Source organism: Mus pahari, chromosome 14, assembly GCF_900095145.1.
Source record: "Mus pahari chromosome 14, PAHARI_EIJ_v1.1, whole genome shotgun sequence".
In the NCBI taxonomy this organism is placed as follows: domain Eukaryota; kingdom Metazoa; phylum Chordata; class Mammalia; order Rodentia; family Muridae; genus Mus; species Mus pahari.
The window spans coordinates 66,391,219-66,409,419 of NC_034603.1; the positions used below are offsets into that span (position 1 = coordinate 66,391,219).

General features: G+C 47.6%; 1 protein-coding gene across 2 annotated transcripts; it reads left to right on the forward strand.

The window, feature by feature from the left end:
- The first annotated feature begins 3,729 nt into the window (after positions 1 to 3,729).
- Cdc6 (cell division cycle 6) lies at positions 3,730 to 16,524 on the forward strand. Of its 2 annotated transcripts, none has more exons than XM_021212849.1 (12): positions 3,730 to 3,906; positions 4,527 to 4,720; positions 6,012 to 6,296; positions 6,404 to 6,603; positions 7,048 to 7,223; positions 7,800 to 7,906; positions 9,753 to 9,892; positions 10,110 to 10,210; positions 11,737 to 11,801; positions 14,111 to 14,313; positions 14,979 to 15,119; positions 15,406 to 16,524. In XM_021212849.1, the coding sequence occupies exons 2-12, from the start codon at positions 4,540 to 4,542 to the stop codon at positions 15,493 to 15,495; spliced, it is 1,689 nt and encodes a 562-aa protein (XP_021068508.1). In that variant the 5' UTR covers positions 3,730 to 3,906; positions 4,527 to 4,539; the 3' UTR covers positions 15,496 to 16,524. The 2 variants fall into 2 exon arrangements, with proteins under 2 accessions (XP_021068508.1, XP_021068509.1); XM_021212850.1 differs by lacking the exon at positions 3,730 to 3,906 and adding an exon at positions 4,058 to 4,239 and having other exon boundaries at positions 15,406 to 16,158.
- The last annotated feature ends 1,677 nt before the right edge of the window (positions 16,525 to 18,201 follow it).

The following is an 18,201-nucleotide window of genomic DNA, read 5'->3' on the forward strand; positions in this document are numbered from 1 at the left end:
TGTCATGAGCAATACTGTTTCACAGAGAGACAAGGAAACCCCATTGTCTCCTCTTCTGGGCAAATGTGGCAGCTTGATTTCAGGCCCCCTTAAGAAAGGACCTGTGGGTGAGTACAGCAGAAGCACCTGCGGCTTTCTGGGGCTTTCTGCCTGTGCGGTTTAAAAGTCACCCTTTTGGCCTGGCTGCCCAGTGAGTCTGTTTGTGTCTGCTGCTTCGTTCCCGTCGCCTTTCTCTCAAGGAACCCCAGAGGCTCCTCTCCGTGGGGTCTGTTCTTTGTGTCCCCTTAGCCTCTGTCTTCCTGTGCCTGTGTTTCCAGGCCGATTCCCAGCCAGATAGTGGAAGAAAAGGTGGGGGGCAGGGCCCTCATCTTGTGAAGCTCTGCATAGTTCTGCTGCTGACCCTGGAACTCACTGTGTAGACCAGGCTAGCCTTGAACTCAGAGATCCTCTTGCTTCTTCCTGCGCAAGATGTGGACCACCACATCTTCACTGCCTTTTCAGCCGAGATCTTAGCCGGTTTTCTTGAGCTTTGACTTTAGGTGTTAAAATTCAACCAGGCCTCTTTGTTTCTGTGTTTGCCGCTGATAGTAACTGCAAGCCAGGTCCACTGAATTTGACTTGCACTTTCACTGATAGCAAACCGGCCAGTTACTTCCCTCCGGGTTTATAATGGGTGTATGTGTAGATAGCTCTCATGGAATCTAGGTAGATATAATGTGTGTGTGTGTGTGTGTGTGTGTGTGTGTGTGTGTGTGTTTCGCTCTCAGGGAATCTAGATTAGGAAAACTTGCTGGGGGGAAAGGTTACTACCAGAGTGGCTAAATTCCTGATTATTTGACCCATTGTTATTAATATGAATAATAAACTATTTATTGAGTTCATTGTCCTTTCTGACTTAATAGCCTGCATTATGGCACTTGCTTACATGACCTTCAACTTCCAGCCCTGTAAATTATCTCACTTCGATAGTATCGTTTGGTCTATGTGTGTACCTTTGCACACGCTCAAAGAAAGATGCCAGACAGGTCTTTCCAGTGTGACTTGATTCCTGCCCTGTGACCCCGTGTGAGTTAAGTGATAAGAACACCAGCTTGCTCACTCCCGATTGCTCAGGCACAGCTGTGTGCACTGTGAATGTGTCTCAAGTATTTCCTGGCCCAGACCATGAACTGCAACTCTCAGGACGGAAGCTGCCTTCCTCTTGCTTGTTAATTCTCCGTAGATGGTAAAATGCCAATCTCGGGATCGTGACCACACCAGAGAAGAATTACAAGGAGAGTTTCACCCTCGACACCACGGACACCCAGTCTGATCTGTTTTTGCACATAATTAAATCTATTCTACGGAGGCAGAGGCAGGCGCGCGGATCTCTGAGTTCGAGGCCAGCCTGGTCTACCAAGTGAGTTCCAGGACAGCCAGGGCTATCCAGAGAAACCCTGTCTCAAAAAGCCAAAAAAAAAAGAAAAAAAAAAAGGAAAAGAAATGTATTCTACGTTTATGGCTTTGAGATTTAAAAGATTATCTATGTGCTTTACAACCATAAAAAATCATTCCTGCAAACAGTGGACATGAGCCTGACAGAGTGTCCTTTTTCATCCTTTCGTTTGACAAGCATTTGTCATGGACTTGATGGCAGGAATCCACACAGGAAGGTGACTGAGACCTGGGCTCTACCTTCAAAGCCCATAGTCTAGGAGATGAGAGTCGTCAGGAGGAAGCTATGCAGGGTCTGACCAGAAAGGAAAGTGACACATTCCAGCCAGGAACCTGAGTACAAAGGTACAGAGATGAGTTGATGTGAGTATGAGGTTACTGGAGCAGAAGCCTCCTGCAGATGACCTTTTACTGTTCAGCCCCGACCTTCTGCCTGCATAGCCTCATTCACTCTACAAACTTCTCTCTCTCTTTTTTTTTTTTAAAGATTTTTTTTTTATAATTATATATGAGTACACTGTAGCTGTCTTCAGACACACCAGAAGAGGGCATCAGATCTCATTACGGATGGTTGTGAGCCACCATGTGGTTGCTGTGATTTGAACTCAGGACCTTCGGAAGAACAGTCAGTGCTCGTACCCACTGAGCCATCTGGCTAGTCCTGCAAACTTCACTTGAGCTGATGCTTTTTTGTTTGTTTGCTTAAGCCTGGCGAATGCATTTTTAAGCTGCAATATGCACATTAAATACAACTTTCCTGCTCCCTCCGCTGTAACTCAGGTAGGTCGTGCGCTACCATCTCCTAAGCTGACTGGACCAGTGTTGCTATTTCTGACCACGACGACGACTGTGTATGGGCAGGTTTTAGGTCCTCAAGTTACAAAGATGTGAGCCGGGGAGGTGCTCTCCGGTTCCACTGCCTTGGGAGTCCAAGCTGAAAGCTTCCCTTCTGTGGCCTGTTTTCCATCCGTGGCAGCTCGTTTTCTTCTGGAGTTAGCTCTTAGCTGCTAGAAAACCTTCACAGAATAGACCCCTTCCTTCCCCGTCTTGACCTGTTTAGAACCCAACTCTCTTTAATCCTCCTCCCTAATTAGGTAGTCTAGAGTTTCGTTTTCTGTCAGACTTTAAAATGCAAATATCAGCTCTTCCAACTAGTTATAAAAAACTTCCTAGGGTGCTTATAAAGACTAATTAAGGTGATAGAGGTAAAATGGTGAGCTCAGCCCCACACACTTAGGAACTCATTGGCTCTTAGCAGCTATTTGAAATGAGAGTTAACTGGTGGCTGCTATTGCCTTCCTACTCATAGCTTTGTGTCTGTTTTATTTGGTGTCAGAGAATATATCTTATCTTATATATCTTAATATATCTTATAAGATATATCTTATAGCCAGATGTGGTGGCGCACACCTTTAATCCCAGCACTCGGGAGGCAGAGGCAGACAGATCTCTTGAGTTTAAGGCCAGCGTAGTCTACATAGGTCCAAGACAGCCTGAGCTACAAATACAAAGTCTCAGAAAACAATAACAAAAACAAAACAAAACAAGAACAAAATCCCAGAGACTTTTACGGTTACCTAGAATTGGGTTCTGGTCTTTAGAAGAACCCCAGGTAGGTTAGTAACCTTGGAGCCTGGCCTGCCTGCAAATGGCTGCTGTAGTTACATTTTTCATTAAATGCTCAGCTTGCCTCCCAGATAACTGTCTTCCCTGGGTCCCAACCCTAGTGCTTGGCCATAAGAGATTTTCAAATTAAAGGGACATAATTTTACTCCCTATGATGTGTAGCTAGATGAATGTTAAGGCGGCACTTGGAATGTATAACCTTGAAATTATCCGTTTGGTGTGGCATCTGTTTCTCACTTCTCAAGTGCAAGTCAACAAATAGTGAGATGATGTCAGTTTGCTTATATAGGCCTAGAACTTGCCCCCCAAAATACCCTGGTTCCAGTCATCAGCTCCACCCCACAGAGAACTCTGTGACCTTAGAGTGAGGATGCTAGGCAACGGTTGGGAGGCGGGCTGGGGGACAAAGATACCTCAGTAGAAATTAAAATGCGGAAGTAGATGTGCGTGGAGGCAAAAAAAAACTACACTTCCCGCCAGGCTTTGCGGTGTGACGTGCTCGCAAGCGCGCGCCTTTCCTCCGAGGTCTCAAAAGTTAACGCCCTCCCGGGCGAGTGGGTGTGACTTCGTGTTGGGCGCTGAGACCTGGGGCTGTCCTATTGGCTGCCGGCCGTCACCGGCGAAGGCGTGGTGATGAGTGACAACTAATCAGAAGCCTGGCTGTTCTTTGGCGGGAGCCGAGAAGGCTGGGGTAGAGCGGCTTTGGCGCGAGCCGACTTTGCAGCTGCGGTAGCTCTTGTGGCGGGAGAGTCCTTGCGGTGGTGATCGAGACACGAGGAGCGTGCACCGACTGAGCGACACGGCCCTGAAGAGTGCAGAGCTCCGCGAGGTCTGGTGTCCAGAGAGGTGAGGCTGGTCCGAGCAAGGCCGGTGGAGAGCGGGAGATCGCCTGAGGTCTGAGGCTGGGTCATGGGTCAGGGAGGGGGTTGTGAGCTCTGGAAGCGGTTCGAGCGGAGAGCTGCTGGGAGGAAACGGTGGAGGGAGGGTGGGGTCGGCAGCTTGGTGGAGTGCTGGTTAGTTCGGAGCAGAGGACGGAGCTGCACTTGCCCTGGACCTGGGAGAGCCTAAAGGTGACGGTCTGGAACCAAACCAGTGCTAAAGAAGTCTCGCAGGTCTGCAGGGAAGGGACTAAAAGTATTATAGAAATCCCAGGAGACAGACTTCTGGCATCGCTCACGTGTAAGAACTTGGGTTCTGGTCCCAGGATGCGCAGGGAGATAGCCGTGTGTTTCTGTGACTATCTCTTTAAGAGAGGGCTAATAGTTTCTACGTTTGACGTATGGTGTGTAATATGTGTATAACGGAATGTACTAGGCAGACAGACCTTACCCTTTATTACATAGATTTGCATGGGAAGCAGAACTAAATGTTTAAAATGCTATGTGAACGTGATTTATGGAGTGCTGGTCCCCAGTATAATTATTTAGATTGCTCTGTGTGTTTTTCTGATTCCCCTTTGTATCCAGTTGTGTAGCCATCATGCCTCAAACCCGATCCCAGACACAAGCCACCATCGGCTTTCCGAAGAAGAAACTATCTAAGACCCTGAGCAAAACCAACTCCTGTGACGGTGAAGTAAAACTTAGAAACGTCCAGCCTGCACCCATCACTCCGTGTGCGGATGNAAAAATTCTGCCCCTCAGCCCCCGAAAACGTTTGGGTAAGCTTGCCGCTTTGTGACTGACTCTCAGCCTTTCCTGCCTTGATTCTGAGGTGCCTGACTCTTGAACCGGAGCTGTATTTGCCTTCGTAATGGCTCCCAAGTGTGTACTGAACAGTTGAGCCGTACACTAATAGAGATCATTTGCTAAGGAACCCAGGTTTGATCTTCATTTCCTTAGTTCTGTCCTTTAAATTTCCCTTGAAGCTATAGTGTTATGGAATTTGCCTGCATACTTGTGAAATTAAGAAGAAACAAATAACCCGGGAGGTGGTGAGCTTGCTTTTAAATCCCAGGTGGGTCTCTTGAGTTTGGAGCCAACCTGGTCCACAGAGTGAGTTTCAGGACAGCCTGGGTTACACAGAGAAACCCTGTATTGAAAAAAAAAAAAAAGAAAAATTTGATGAGATTCTTAATATTTTTTTATTTTTGTTATCAAATAGTACTTGACAATCATTTGGTTTTTTGGAGAAATGATCTCTAACTCAGGCTGGCCTGGAACTTACTTTTTTAGCCCAGGATTGACTCAAACTTGAGGTCCTTCCCACACTACCACACATGCTGTGTGTGGTAATGTTGCAGCTGCTGGATGTTAGGGGTTGAACCCAAGACCTTGTATGTTCTAGGAAGTGCTGTACCACCAGCTCTACGTGCCCAGCCTAAGAGCTTTTGTGCTGGGGTTGTGGGCGGATGTGTACAGAGAGCCGCATCTGTTGTGAGTCGGGGTGATTTTGCCATATCTGAAGATTGTTCCTGTTGAGGGGATGGTATTGGAACAGTGAGTAAAAGCTAACTAGGATGCTGGGCATCCAGCAGTGCACACAAACAGCTTCCCATCCCGAGATGTCAGGAGCGCCAAGGTTGATGAGTCCTATTTTAAAAGAACCTTACAATTTCACCCCACTAGAACTCATTGGGTTGCTACCAAATGGTAAGATTCAGGGGTGCCATCTGGTGGCCACATTTGCTCCTTGGGGAGGAGTTTCTTTTGTGGTTCTGACTCAGGTAGAAATTCACCTCTTGCCAGTGATGGTGGCGCACACCTTTAATTCTAGCACTCAGGAGGCAGAGGCAAGCCAATCCTTTGTGAGTTCAGGGGTCGACTGGCTTACCAGGACAGCCAGGGCTACTCGAAGAAATCCTGTCTCAAAAAGAGAAAGAGATTCACCTCTTTCTGAATGTGGGGGAAGTCCTTGTGGTTCTTTTTCCTGCCCTCCGCTGTGAAGGACAGACAGTGGTTTAGGTGGCTGACAGCGTTGCTCTGACTGAGCATGTCTGCTTCATGTTTCAGGCGATGACAACCTGTGCAACACTCCCCGATTGTCTCCCTGTTCTCCGCCAAAGCTGGGCAAGAAAGAGAACGGACCCCCTCGCTCACATACCCGGAAGGGGTGCAGATTGGTATTCGATGATGTGCCCACAGTTAAGGCTTCCCCCNAAAAAGAACAAGATAGAGTTCACCAACACCAGATACTTTCCTCCTCTGCTCAAAGAGGTCCAGAGAGCGAAACAGATCCTGAGCAGGAATGTCCACCGGAGAAGGAGTCTGTGTGTATAAGACTGTGCAAGCAAGAAGGTGAGTCCTTCCGTGCTAGAGTAGCTGTCAGGAACCGTGCTGGTGGGTCTGAATGAAACCCAGTCACCTTCGGCTTTGTCTTTAATTGTCCTTTTGTCCCGTCACAGGCACTTGCTATCAGCAAGCAAAGCTCGTCCTGAATACAGCTGTCCCGGATCGGCTGCCTGCCAGAGAGCAGGAGATGGGTGTCATCAGGGATTTCCTGAAGGAACACATCTGCGGGAAAAAAGCTGGCAGTCTCTACCTTTCTGGCGCTCCGGGAACTGGAAAAACTGCCTGTTTAAGCCGGATTCTGCAAGACTTCAAGGTACACCATGCATCTGAGTTATGGATACTTTTGCTGAAACAATATATCTATGTGTGTGCCTGTGTGGGTAAGTACACACTAGTGTTTTACTTGCGTGTATGTTTGTGTGAGGATGTTGGATCCCCCTGGAACTAGAGTTCTAGATAGTTGTGCAGTTGTGCTCTGCAATGTGGGTGCTGGGAATTGAACCCAAGTCCTTTGGAAGAGCAGCCACCACTGAGCCAGCCCCAACGATTGACTCTTACGGGTTCAGGAAGAATAGATGGTTGGGAGATTGACTACTTCCTAGAAGTAAGTAATTTTGTTATTTCAGGGTATAAATCTTTCCAAAGAAAGTAGAGCGTCACTCTTATATCCTGTTTGCTCTGAGATCGGATCAGGTTTGAGGAAATCGTGGTCTGAAGATGACATAACTCCCATGTTTGCTTTTTTTTTTTTCCCTAGAAGGAAGTAAAAGGCTTTAAATCTATCCTGCTGAACTGCATGTCCCTGAGGAGTGCCCAGGCTGTGTTCCCAGCTATTGCTCAGGAGATTGGTCGGGAGGAGCTATGCAGGCCAGCTGGGAAGGACTTGATNAGAAAACTGGAAAAGCACTTGACGGCGGAGAAGGGCCCCATGATGTGAGTGTCTGTCTGTCAGCTGGGTGATGCTCGGTGAAAGTCTGTAAGGGGTTATCCAGGGAAAGAACTTTGCTCTGCAACATGGGTACATGTGCTTGAAGAAAAGAAAGATAATACAGTTTCTAATTTATTTATTGGTAGTGCTAGGGCTCAAATCCAGGGCTCTGTGTGTGTTAGATAAGTGCTCTATGACTGAGACACACCCATAGCCCCTGAACTTTCTGATTATTGAGTTTAAATTTTAACTGTTTTGTTGTTGTATTGGGGATTTTGTTGTTTGATTTGGGATGCCTTTTTGTTTTTGTTTTGTTTTTGGAAATGGGGCTTTATTTGTGCATCCTCGGATGTCCTAGAACTAGCAGTGTAGACCAGGCTGGCCTTAAACTCACAGAGATGGGCCAGACCGGGTTTAAAATGTAACTGTTTTTAAGCTAGTTCTTTGAAAACAATCGGATGATACCTGTTAGTGATGGGGGTTGTCACCCTACCAAGCGACCCAAGGGGTAGTAGCCCAGATCCAACCTTGGAAGGTTGAGAATGTGACTACTGGTACTAATTATTTCTCTTTTTACATAGCGTGTTGGTGTTGGATGAGATGGATCAGCTGGACAGCAAAGGGCAGGATGTGTTATACACGCTGTTTGAGTGGCCGTGGCTAAGCAACTCTCGATTGGTGCTCATTGGTTAGTGCTCAGTTGCTAATGTGAAGCTGTGTTAGTTGTTTAAAATCTGTGTGGGTGGGCTGGTGAGATGGCTCAGCGGGTAGGAGCACCCGACTCTTCTTCCGAAGGTCCTGAGTTCAAATCCCAGCAACCACATGGTGGCTCATGATCATCCGTAACGAGATCTGACTCCCTCTTCTGGAGTGTCTGAGGACAGCTGCAGTGTAACTTACATGTAATAAATAAATATATATATCTTTTTAAAAAAGAAAGGAAAAGAAAAAAAAATCTGTGTGGGTGAAGTATGTTGGTGCACACACGTGTGTAGAGACCAGATGTTGACATCACTGGTGTTCATTTTTATTTACTGAGGCAGAGTCTATTGCTGGACCTGGAGCTCACTGTCTCCCTTAGTCTAGCTGGCCAGCTTGTCCTGGGGATCTCAGCTCTGCCTTCTGAGGTCTGAAGCCTGCTCCTCGTGCCTGCATAGCCAGTGCTTAGTCCACTGAGCTGTGAGAGTTCCCCGTGCACATTAGTGACCTCTGTTGTTTGTTCATTCATGTGCATGGGTGTTTTGCTTGCATGCAGCTCTGCACTGCTTGCATCCCTGGTACCCATGGAAGAACATAGGCCAGCTTTCTGTCTTAGCAAAATAAGAAATCATTATGGTGGTAAGTTAACATAGCATGACACTGATATTTTGTTAGGTTGGAATAAAAATGACAGGCCAGACGCCACAGTGTATTCCTGTGGTCACAGCTGTTTGGGAGGATAAAACAGGAAGATCATGGTTTGGGGTGTCATGGCAAGCGAAATCCTTTTGGTATTGGTGTTATTAGTAGTATTACTGCTACTACTACAAAATAGGGGTTGCCATTGGAGAGATGGCTCACTGGCAAGGTGCTTGCTGCGTAAGCATGAGAGATCCTGTCTCAAAAACTAAGGTGCAGAACCCCAAAGGAGAACACCTGACACCAACTTGGGTCCCGTCTATACTCACACAGAAGTGCATATACACATGAGTGTGTACATACAACTCGCATAATCATGCAAAGTAACATAGGCAGTGAGGGGTGTGAGTTGCTGATAGAGCACGTGCTTAGTGTGCACAAAGCCATGGCTTCAGTTCTCATCATGTATGTACTGGAAAGAAAAGGGCGGAATGCTGAATTTTGAAACAATACATTTGTTTTTTGGTCTGTCTTGTTTTTCTTTTGGTTTTTCGAGACAGGGTTTCTCTGTATAGACCAGGCTGGCCTCAAACTCAGAAATCCGCCTGCCTCTGCCTTCCGAATGCTGGGATTAAAGGCGTGCGCCACCATGCCCAGCTCTGTCTTGATTTTCAAGTCAGGGTTTCTCTGCATTGCCCTGGCTGTCCTAGAGCTAACTCTGTAGACCAGGCTGGCCTTGAACTCAGATCCACCTGCCTCCAGAGAGCTGTGATGAAATGGTGTCTGGGGGATGGAGGTGGGAGACTCAACCACCACACCTGGCTCAATAGATTTATTTTTGAGGCAGAGTCTCACTGCAGCCCTAGCTGGCTAGCCTGAAATTCAACAGAAATCTGCCTTGCGCACTCTCTTTTCTTAGCCCCTTCTTCCTGGAGACAAGGTCCCTTGTCCAGGACAGCCTCACACCCCTGACCTTCCTGTGTCAGTCTCCCCAGTGCTGGGACTATGAGCGTGTTTCACAATACCTGTCTAAGCACTCCATCTTACCTAGTAGGTCCATCCCAGCTTTCAGCGTGGGGTATGGGGCAAATGGAAGCAACAGGTGAAATGCTGGGTTAAACCTGGGAATCTTAGGGGGCTTAATTTCCTTTTAGGATGGTTTTGCTGCTAGTGGTAATTGTTATTTCTCTTCTCAGGTATTGCTAATACCCTAGATCTCACGGACAGAATTCTGCCGAGACTTGAAGCTAGANAAAACTGTAAACCGCAGTTATTGAACTTCCCACCATATACCAGGAATCAGATAGCCGCAATATTACAGGATAGACTTAATCAGGTGAGTGCCCGCTACTGTGCCAAAATCTGTGGCAGGGATAATCCCCGTGATGGAGAACTAACCTTAGGTTTAAAATATTCCGTTTGGGCTGGAGAGATGGCTCAGTGGTTAAGAGCACTGACTGCTCTTCTGAAGGTCCAGAGTTCAAATCCCAGTTAGGATTTTGGGCCAGTGTTAACTAAGCCTGACTCAAATGTCTTCTGGGTCTTGTCTGAAGGTGTCAAAAGACCAGGTTCTGGACAGTGCCGCGATCCAGTTCTGTGCCCGCAAAGTGTCTGCTGTCTCGGGAGATATCCGTAAAGCGCTGGATGTTTGCAGGTGAGTTATGGCATTGTTGACTGTTTTTATTTAAAAAAGAGGAAACATTGTGGACGATCTGGTGTCGCTCAGATGAATGTGACTTAAGAGGCTCCACACTGCCTCTTTCCGTGCTCAGAAAAGAGGACTTGTTTCTCAGTGGGGAGTGCTGGGTTTCCACCGTGTTAATGTCTGAGACATTATCAGTCCATTACCTACAGAGGGAGAAACAAATGAGATGTTGCTGGCACTCCCCGTGGTGATTATAGATTGGTTAATTACATTTGTATTAAAAAAGACTCCAGTTTGCTTTTCCATTCGCTGGCCTCAAGCAGGTTTATTTATGGACCTGAACCATCTTTGCCTTTAGACTTTCTTTTTCCTTTGCTTTTGTGGGCACCCCTTCCTCCTTCCAGTTGGTGGTCCCCCAAGTCCTAGCCTAGACCTCTTTCTCTCTTCTGTCCCCCAGCCCCTCCTGCTGGGGAAAGCCTCTGTGCTGACTGATGAAAGTTCTTCCTCCCAGTAGGGGCACTGGGTCCATTAAAATGATCCTTGCTGTGGTGGCCCGCTGGTCCAACTTCCCCCTATTGCCTTACAGAAGATCCAGGTCTGCCCATGGCCTCCTGTGGGCAAAGCACTTTCGAAAGAACAGTGGGAGAGGACGCTCTCCCTGTTGCTAGATGGCGTGATCTAGACAGAAAGTTCGCCCTAGTCAGCAAACTCCTTGAGTAAAGAGGACAGCTATGAGTGATGGCCATGCAGGCCAGCAAGATGAGCCAGCATGTGTCCTATATCTGAGAACTCCCCTTTGGGGTCTGCTGTGTGGGAGTGCAGTCCAGCCTTCACCCTGCCTATCCCGTCTACCCGGGGCATTTTTCCTCATCTAGAATGTTACTGACTCGGTGTATGACAGCCTACTTGACATATGTAAAAGCAAGAAGAGTAGTATTGTTTCCGAAATTCCCAGCATTTTTATTTTAAAGGCAGGTCAGTCTCCCTTAGGCTACAGCGTAACCCAGTTGATTTTTCAGGCAAGGTCTCCTGGGTAACTGACTGGTCTGGAACTTACTATGTAAACTGGCCTCTTAAGACTTTTTTTTTTTTTTTAAGATTTATTTATTATATGTAAGTACACTGTAGCTGTCCTTATACTCCAGAAGAGGGCATTTGGTCTCATGGTGGTTATAAGCCACCATGTGGTTGCTGGGAATTGAACTCAGGACCTTTGGAAGAGCAGTCAGTGCTCTTAACCACTGAGCCATCTCTCTAACCCACCTCTAAGATTTATTTACTGTTTTTTTTTGTTTCGTTTTGTTTTAGTTGTGTGTATGTATACTGTGACTGTGTCTGTTTTGTTTGTACGGTACCTGTGATGGCCAGAAGAGGGCATCAAATCCCTTGTATCTGGAGTTACAGGTGGTTGAGAGAGCTTCCTTTTGTGGGTGCTGGGCACCAAACTTGTAAGGGACCTGCTTTGGGGTATGGTGACTTGGTTTGGGCCATACTAAATTAATTTTAGAAAAAAAAAATTTTTTTTTGTTTTCTAGGCGAGCTATTGAAATTGTGGAGTCGGATGTCAGGAGCCAGACAGTCCTCAAACCACTCTCTGAATGTGAGTAGCTTACCCGCTTCCTGTCGGCCTTTCTAAAGGAGACCTTGAGTTGACTTGCTGAGGAGAGGGAAAGATAGGCAGACACAGTTAAATCTCCCCTCACACGGCAGGTACAAGAGGGAGCAGGGTATGCTAGATGTAGGTCATTTCAGTCTTGCCTGCCAGTGTCAGTCTGTGTGGTACTGGAGGTGGTGGGGCTCGAGGATTGAGGTTTCTTCCAAGGCTCTGGGAACGAAAAGGAGGTTGCAAGAGCCGCCTTCTCTCTGGGCGTGTCGGGTGCACTTTAGGTCGTTCTGCAGGAGAAGGTAATGCCTGGTCCATAGAGGGGAGAAAGGAAAAAAGATGCTGTGAGCAAGCGTCAGATCAAGAGTTCATCTCGGGGCAGTCTGCGAGGCAGAGCACAAAGACCCTGTGCCTGTGACCGACAAGGCTGCTCTCCCTTTGCTTCGCTGGCAGATGTCACCCGGCTGTGACCTGTATACTTACCAGTGTTCCGTGTCCAGTGTTAATCTTTAGAAACGAGGGGGATCTGACTCGTTCCTTCTAGTTGGGGGTGCAAGATAGAAACTTCCTCTTTTCCATCCAAATTTACTAGAAGAAACGGTTTAAAAGGTTTCAAAAAGTAACCGGCATTAGTGCTTGGACAGTGAGTGAGCAGTGTAGCCTGACCTGAGATTGCTCTCCTCGGTCTCCTTAGGTTATCCCGTCCTTACAGGCTCCTGTCCCTTAGCAACAACACACAGGCTTGTCAGCGGCCCTGGGATCACCACTGACGCGTGCTGCTGAAAGAGCTCCCAGGTCCCCGGTGTAGATTACGGGAGTAACCTAATTCCCTCTATTGACTTCTGATATGTGAATAGGGATGGTTTCAGTGGCCTAGCTGTATAGTAAGCTATACAGACGGTGACTTCAACTAAATACAAGGAATGTTCTAACACATAGAAATAACTAGGTTCCCCAGCACTGAAGATAGGCAACAAAAAGTTGGCTAGACATCCAGGATGGAATCTCATGCCTGAGATTCCAGCCCTCAGCATGGTCACTGCAAGTTCAGGGCCAGCTCAGGTGAGTGCTGGGATTGTTTTAGAGGGGGCTTTGCCATTGTGTAGGGAATAAGATCGACTTCCAAGTTCCCTTCATTGTGGAACTTGTGCTACTCCGTCTGTGAGCTCTGGTTTCTCTATTGGCCTTCTGCAGCTTCCTGCTTGTGGTAAAGCAATCGAAGTAGATTGTTGTGGGGCAAGTGCAGACAGCCTCAGGAAGTAACTGCAGGCATAGGTTGTTAGAGAGCAAACCCTACCTCTCACTGCTCTGCTTCTCCAAACAGTGGGGCCGTAGGCCTCTGTGTGTTCACTGTTCTCAGCCTCTGGCTCTGGGGAGGGTAGGTACTACATGCTAGGCTAGCCCGTGGCATTTTCTTTTGTTTTGTTTTGTTTTGTTTTTTTTTCGAGACAGGGTTTCTCTGTGTAGCCTTGGCTGTCCTGGAACTCACTTTGTAGACCAGGCTGGCCTCGGACTCAGAAATTCGCCTGCCTCTGCCTCCCGAGTGCTGGGATTAAAAGCGTGCGCCACCACGGCCCATGGCATTTTCTTAAGTGTCTTGCAGAATAGTTTGGACACATTACTGAACCTCAGGGGTCATTTGGGAAAGCCATCTGGGGGCGGGGCCTGGGGCGGGGCCTGGGGCGGGACTGAGTTTTCCTGGCCATGCTTATCCACCCATCTGATTCATATCTAATTCAAATATTAGATAATTTTTCCAACTGTTCCTTTTCCTTTCGTAACTATCAGGCAGTCGTCTTTGCTTCAGAGTCTAAGGCTGAGGGACCTTGCACAAGGCAAGTGCTATGGCACCAGCTTCACTCTCCGGCCAACCTCTGAGGCCGTTAGCCAGGCTTGCTGGCATCTGTCTGGGTCCTTGCTTATTCGGGAGGGTCGATTCGTTATCTTCTCAACACAAAACTACATCCTAAAGGATAGGGTGACTGGGTCGTTATTTCCCAGAGAAAAGGCAAGCCTGCCTTCTGGAGCTGCCCTTTCCCTCATCTTCCGCCCCAGAAACAGAACCTCTCCTCTGCCGTTACGTGGGCCTGTGGGTTTCTTTTAGCTAAAACCTGCATTATATGTCTCCACAGGCGATATCTTTGAAATCTAGTAAAGTGCCAGGTGGTGGTGGTGCGTGCCTTTAATGCTAGCACTCGGGAGGCAGAGGCAGGCAGCCGAGGACAGATTTTGAGGACAGCTACACAAAAGGAAGGAGGGAAGGAAAGGAGAGGAAAGGAATTGAACCAAGCTTGCTTACTTTGCAGGTAAATCACCCAGCAAGCCGCTGGTTCCCAAGCGCGTTGGTCTTGCTCACATATCCCAAGTCATTTCGGAAGTTGATGGGAACCGGGTGGCTTTGAGCCAAGAGAACACACAGGATTCCCTTCCTCTCCAGCAGAAGATCCTGGTTTGCTCTTTGCTGCTCTTGACCCGGCGGCTGAAAATCAAAGAGGTCACCCTGGGGAAGGTATGCTTCAGGTCTCAGCGGTGGTGGTGCATGCCTTTAATAACAAAACTCTGGGAAGCAGAGGCAGGTGGATCTCTGTGAACTCTGGGCCAGTCTAATCCGTGAGTTCCAGGATAGCCAGGGCTATATAGAAAGATCCTGTCTCACCACCCTTACTGAGTTAGCCATTAACCAGATAGAGCGGTACTATACTTGTAATCCTGGTAGCAAGGAGGCAGAGCCAGGGTGGTTGCCATCCAGGGCTGTGTAGAACCCGTCTTTGTCTTTGCATCTGTGGTCTTCCCCCAACCCCTCTCCCAACTTAATTTAAAGCCCTGTTCCTAAGTTCTACCTTAGAGTAAGGTAACTGGGCAGTCAGTAGCAGTTGCTGCTCATGCAGAAGACCCAGCTTCCATCCCCAACACCCACATGGTGGCTCACAGCCACCCCTAATGAGATCTGACGCCCTCTTCTGGTGTGTCTGAAGACAGCTACAGTGCACTCACATACAGTGTTGGGGGTACGGAAGGTCTGTTGCCTATTCAAGGGTTCAGTAAAAAGGGGGAGGTGGGATATTCAGATAACTTAAGACACAGTTTCTGGGCTTATATTTTTTTGGTTTTCAATCTGTAAGGTTATGAGATGTGACTTGTAAGTGACACTTGTTCTCCCTCATTTCCTCCCAGTTATATGAAGCCTACAGTAGCGTCTGTCGCAAACAGCAGGTGGCGGCTGTAGACCAGTCTGAGTGTTTGTCCCTTTCAGGGCTCCTGGAGTCCAGGGGCATTGTGGGATTAAAGAAAAATAAGGAGAGCCGCCTCACCAAGGTACAAGTAATGGCTTTTTTTGCATGTCCCTGCTTTTAATTGTCCTGTCTTGGCAAGCGTGTCCTTTGCCAAAGTAAAGATTAGAAGTGACTAGTGAACAGTTTGTTTTTCTGCCAGCTAGGGCTTAGGATGTGAGGATGGAGTGATGTGATTCGGGCCATTGAGGATGGCAGCAGTTAACCTGTCCGTCTGAGGAGAATGGAATCTGATAGGCAGTGTAACAGTGTGTGTGTGCGCGCGTGAGCGCAGATGTTCGTCATCACAGAAAGACCTCTTCTCTTTCCAGGTGTCTCTGAAGATTGAAGAAAAGGAAATAGAGCATGTCCTGAAAGGCAAAGCTTTCATTGGGAACATCCTCGCTGCTGGTCTGCCCTGAATGGTTCTCTTACTCACGGCGCCTGCAGGTGTCCCTCCCGCTGGTATTTGGCAGTCCCGAACGTCTTCATTTTAGTAAGGTCGTTTGGAAACAGTTACGGCCCTTTTTACTCCGCACCAGTAAATTTTAGTGTATGGATTCATGAGTGTTAGCGCTGGCTAATATCGTTGGCTCTTATTGTTTTTACTCAAAAATGACCGAGTAGCTGGGTGTGGTGGCTTATGCTTGTGATCCCAGCACTTGGGAAATAGAGTCAGGAGTTCAAGGCCATCCTTGGCTACATAGTGAGTTTGAGCTGGCCTGGACTACATGAGACTCTGTAAAAATAAAACCGATGACCCCTTTTAAAGCAATATTCAGTACTTTTCCCCTTTCACGTACCTACGAGTATATACAGACTTATGTTGAAGAATTTGTATATCTATTACCTCTGTCTACAAAGGATATATTTTGTAAAGAACTTTGGGGTTTAGAAGAATGATCCAGGAAAATATACAAGCCTACATGCAAGGGCGTTGTGTCCAGAGGATGCTCCCTTCGTGTGACATGTGCTGCTGCACTGGACTTTTTAAGGACTGATGAAGAGTCTCCGGCGCTCCCTCCCAGTATGGGGGTGACGAGGAGAGTAACTACAGATTGTGAATATATTTATTTTCAAGTTTCGTTTGTCTGGGCTGCATTTGTTGTCTCTCTGGGTTTGGGGGCACATAGGTGTTCATATCAGGGTCAAGCAGCAGGAGTCACTGTTTACTACGATGTGGACCGCCGGGACTGAACTCAGGCCATCAAACTTGGCGGCAAGCGTCTACCCTTCAAGCCACTTTTTGGGCCTGTGTTTGTTGCCTTTTTAAGCAGCCACACTCCATGGTAGCTTAGGTTTTCAGAGGTTAATACAAAAATACCTTCTCATCAGGCCTTGGTGGTACACACCTTTAAATCCCAGCCTGCAGGTGACAAAGGCAGGCAGGTCTCTGTGTTTCAGACATGTTCTAGGACAGCCTGCTCTACAAAGACTTCAGAAACAACAACAAAATTAAAAGTAACAAACAAATGGAAATACCTTCTCACACTTTCCTACAGTGTTAGCTTCCCTCAGATAGAGCCATTGTTTCAATAGGATGCAGTTCCGGATGAATTTTCATCTGAACCCCTCTCTCTAGGCTCCCTAGGTAAGTTCATCTATATGGTTACTAAGATGTCTGTGTTTGATTTCCTGTGGCTGGCGTTAAGTGGCAGTTTGTGACAGGGACACCAGAGGGCACCATTACAACACTGCTTTGAAAGTGTGGCCCAGGCAAGGGTGGTTTTGAGGGAAGGGGCAGGAAGGTTCCTGAGTCCGACTTGTTTGGGGGGTTGCTGTTCCTTTCGTACTGGCTAAGTGCTTGGGAGCAAACCGTGCATGGTATGAACGGTCTGAGCCTTTGCCTTTCTCCAGGCGAGGCTGCTGCCCCATTGTCTGATCCAGCCCCAAGTTTGGGAATTTGATATGGGTGCAGGAGATCTGTTGGCCACTGTTTGATTCAGTCTGCACACTGTATCCTTGTAAAGTGATCTGAACCACAGCAGGTGGGATGGGATGGGACAGGAGAGCAGTTGAGCCCTCTGAAATGCACACTGCCCGCTGCAGAAGACTGAGGAAGTTTGGATGTCAAGCGCTCACTCGTAGAAAGCCCATTCCCTCTGGGGCAGTCTCCCAAGGAGTTTGGAGAGTGTCTGGAACTGTAAGGGTTAATGAGCATAATTGTAAAGATTGTCCGAAGACTGATGGGAAGCAGAGACCGAATGGGATTGAGAACAGATGTGAGGCTTGATTTAAATTACATTTTATTGGATGCTGCAGCCTTAAGAGACGTGACTGCTTTACAGTTTGTTTCCACACTGTGGGCAGCTGCTGTCTGTTCTGTGTCCATAGTAGGATCCTGCCCAAAAAGGAGCAGCCTCCCCGCCTCCAATGTAGTTGAGGCTTGGCGCCTTCCTCTTAACTGCAGGGCTTGAGTCAGGGACATGGTTTGACTCTCAGTGGGACTGGGCTGTATCCTCCCTGGCTTCTGGCCAAGATCCCATTTGCAGATTCAAAGGGGCCAAGTTCCTTCCCCTCTACCTCTCCTCCCCCCTCCCCATTTGGAAATAGGGCTTTCTGTGGACTGTTTTGTTAAGTTTCCTTCAGCACACACACACACACACACAGTCGATTTCTAGGTCATTGCTGCTCTTAAGACTTCAGCAATTGGAACAGGGTTGGTTCTGTCAATGATGCGTGAAGCAGACTTAGAGTCCCTGCTTGGCTTCCGCTGCCCTTGTGGGAGCAGAGGCTGATGTATGTTTGTCAGTAAAGTCTTAAGTGTAATTCAGACGCCTAGGCGGAAAGGAAGAGAGAGTCCTTCCCTCGCTGGTTTTTCTCACCGAAGCTGGAAGCTATGGGAAGGTGGTGGGAGTTTAAGTGGAAAGGGATGGGCCTGTGGTTACTAGTTTTTGCCAGGATCTTAGGCCACATGGCATAGTGGCAAAGATGCTGACCTACATTTTCTCCTTTTGAAGACACTGGGGTGTGTATATCCTGGTTTGTCATTATTATTATTGTTGTTATTGTTGTTGTTATTTTAAGAATCAAATTAAGCTTCCATAGTGTTGGGTATCGCTATGGAAAGAACATAGGCTTAATAAAGCTGGTATGAATTCCAACCCCAAGATGCCTCTGACATTTCT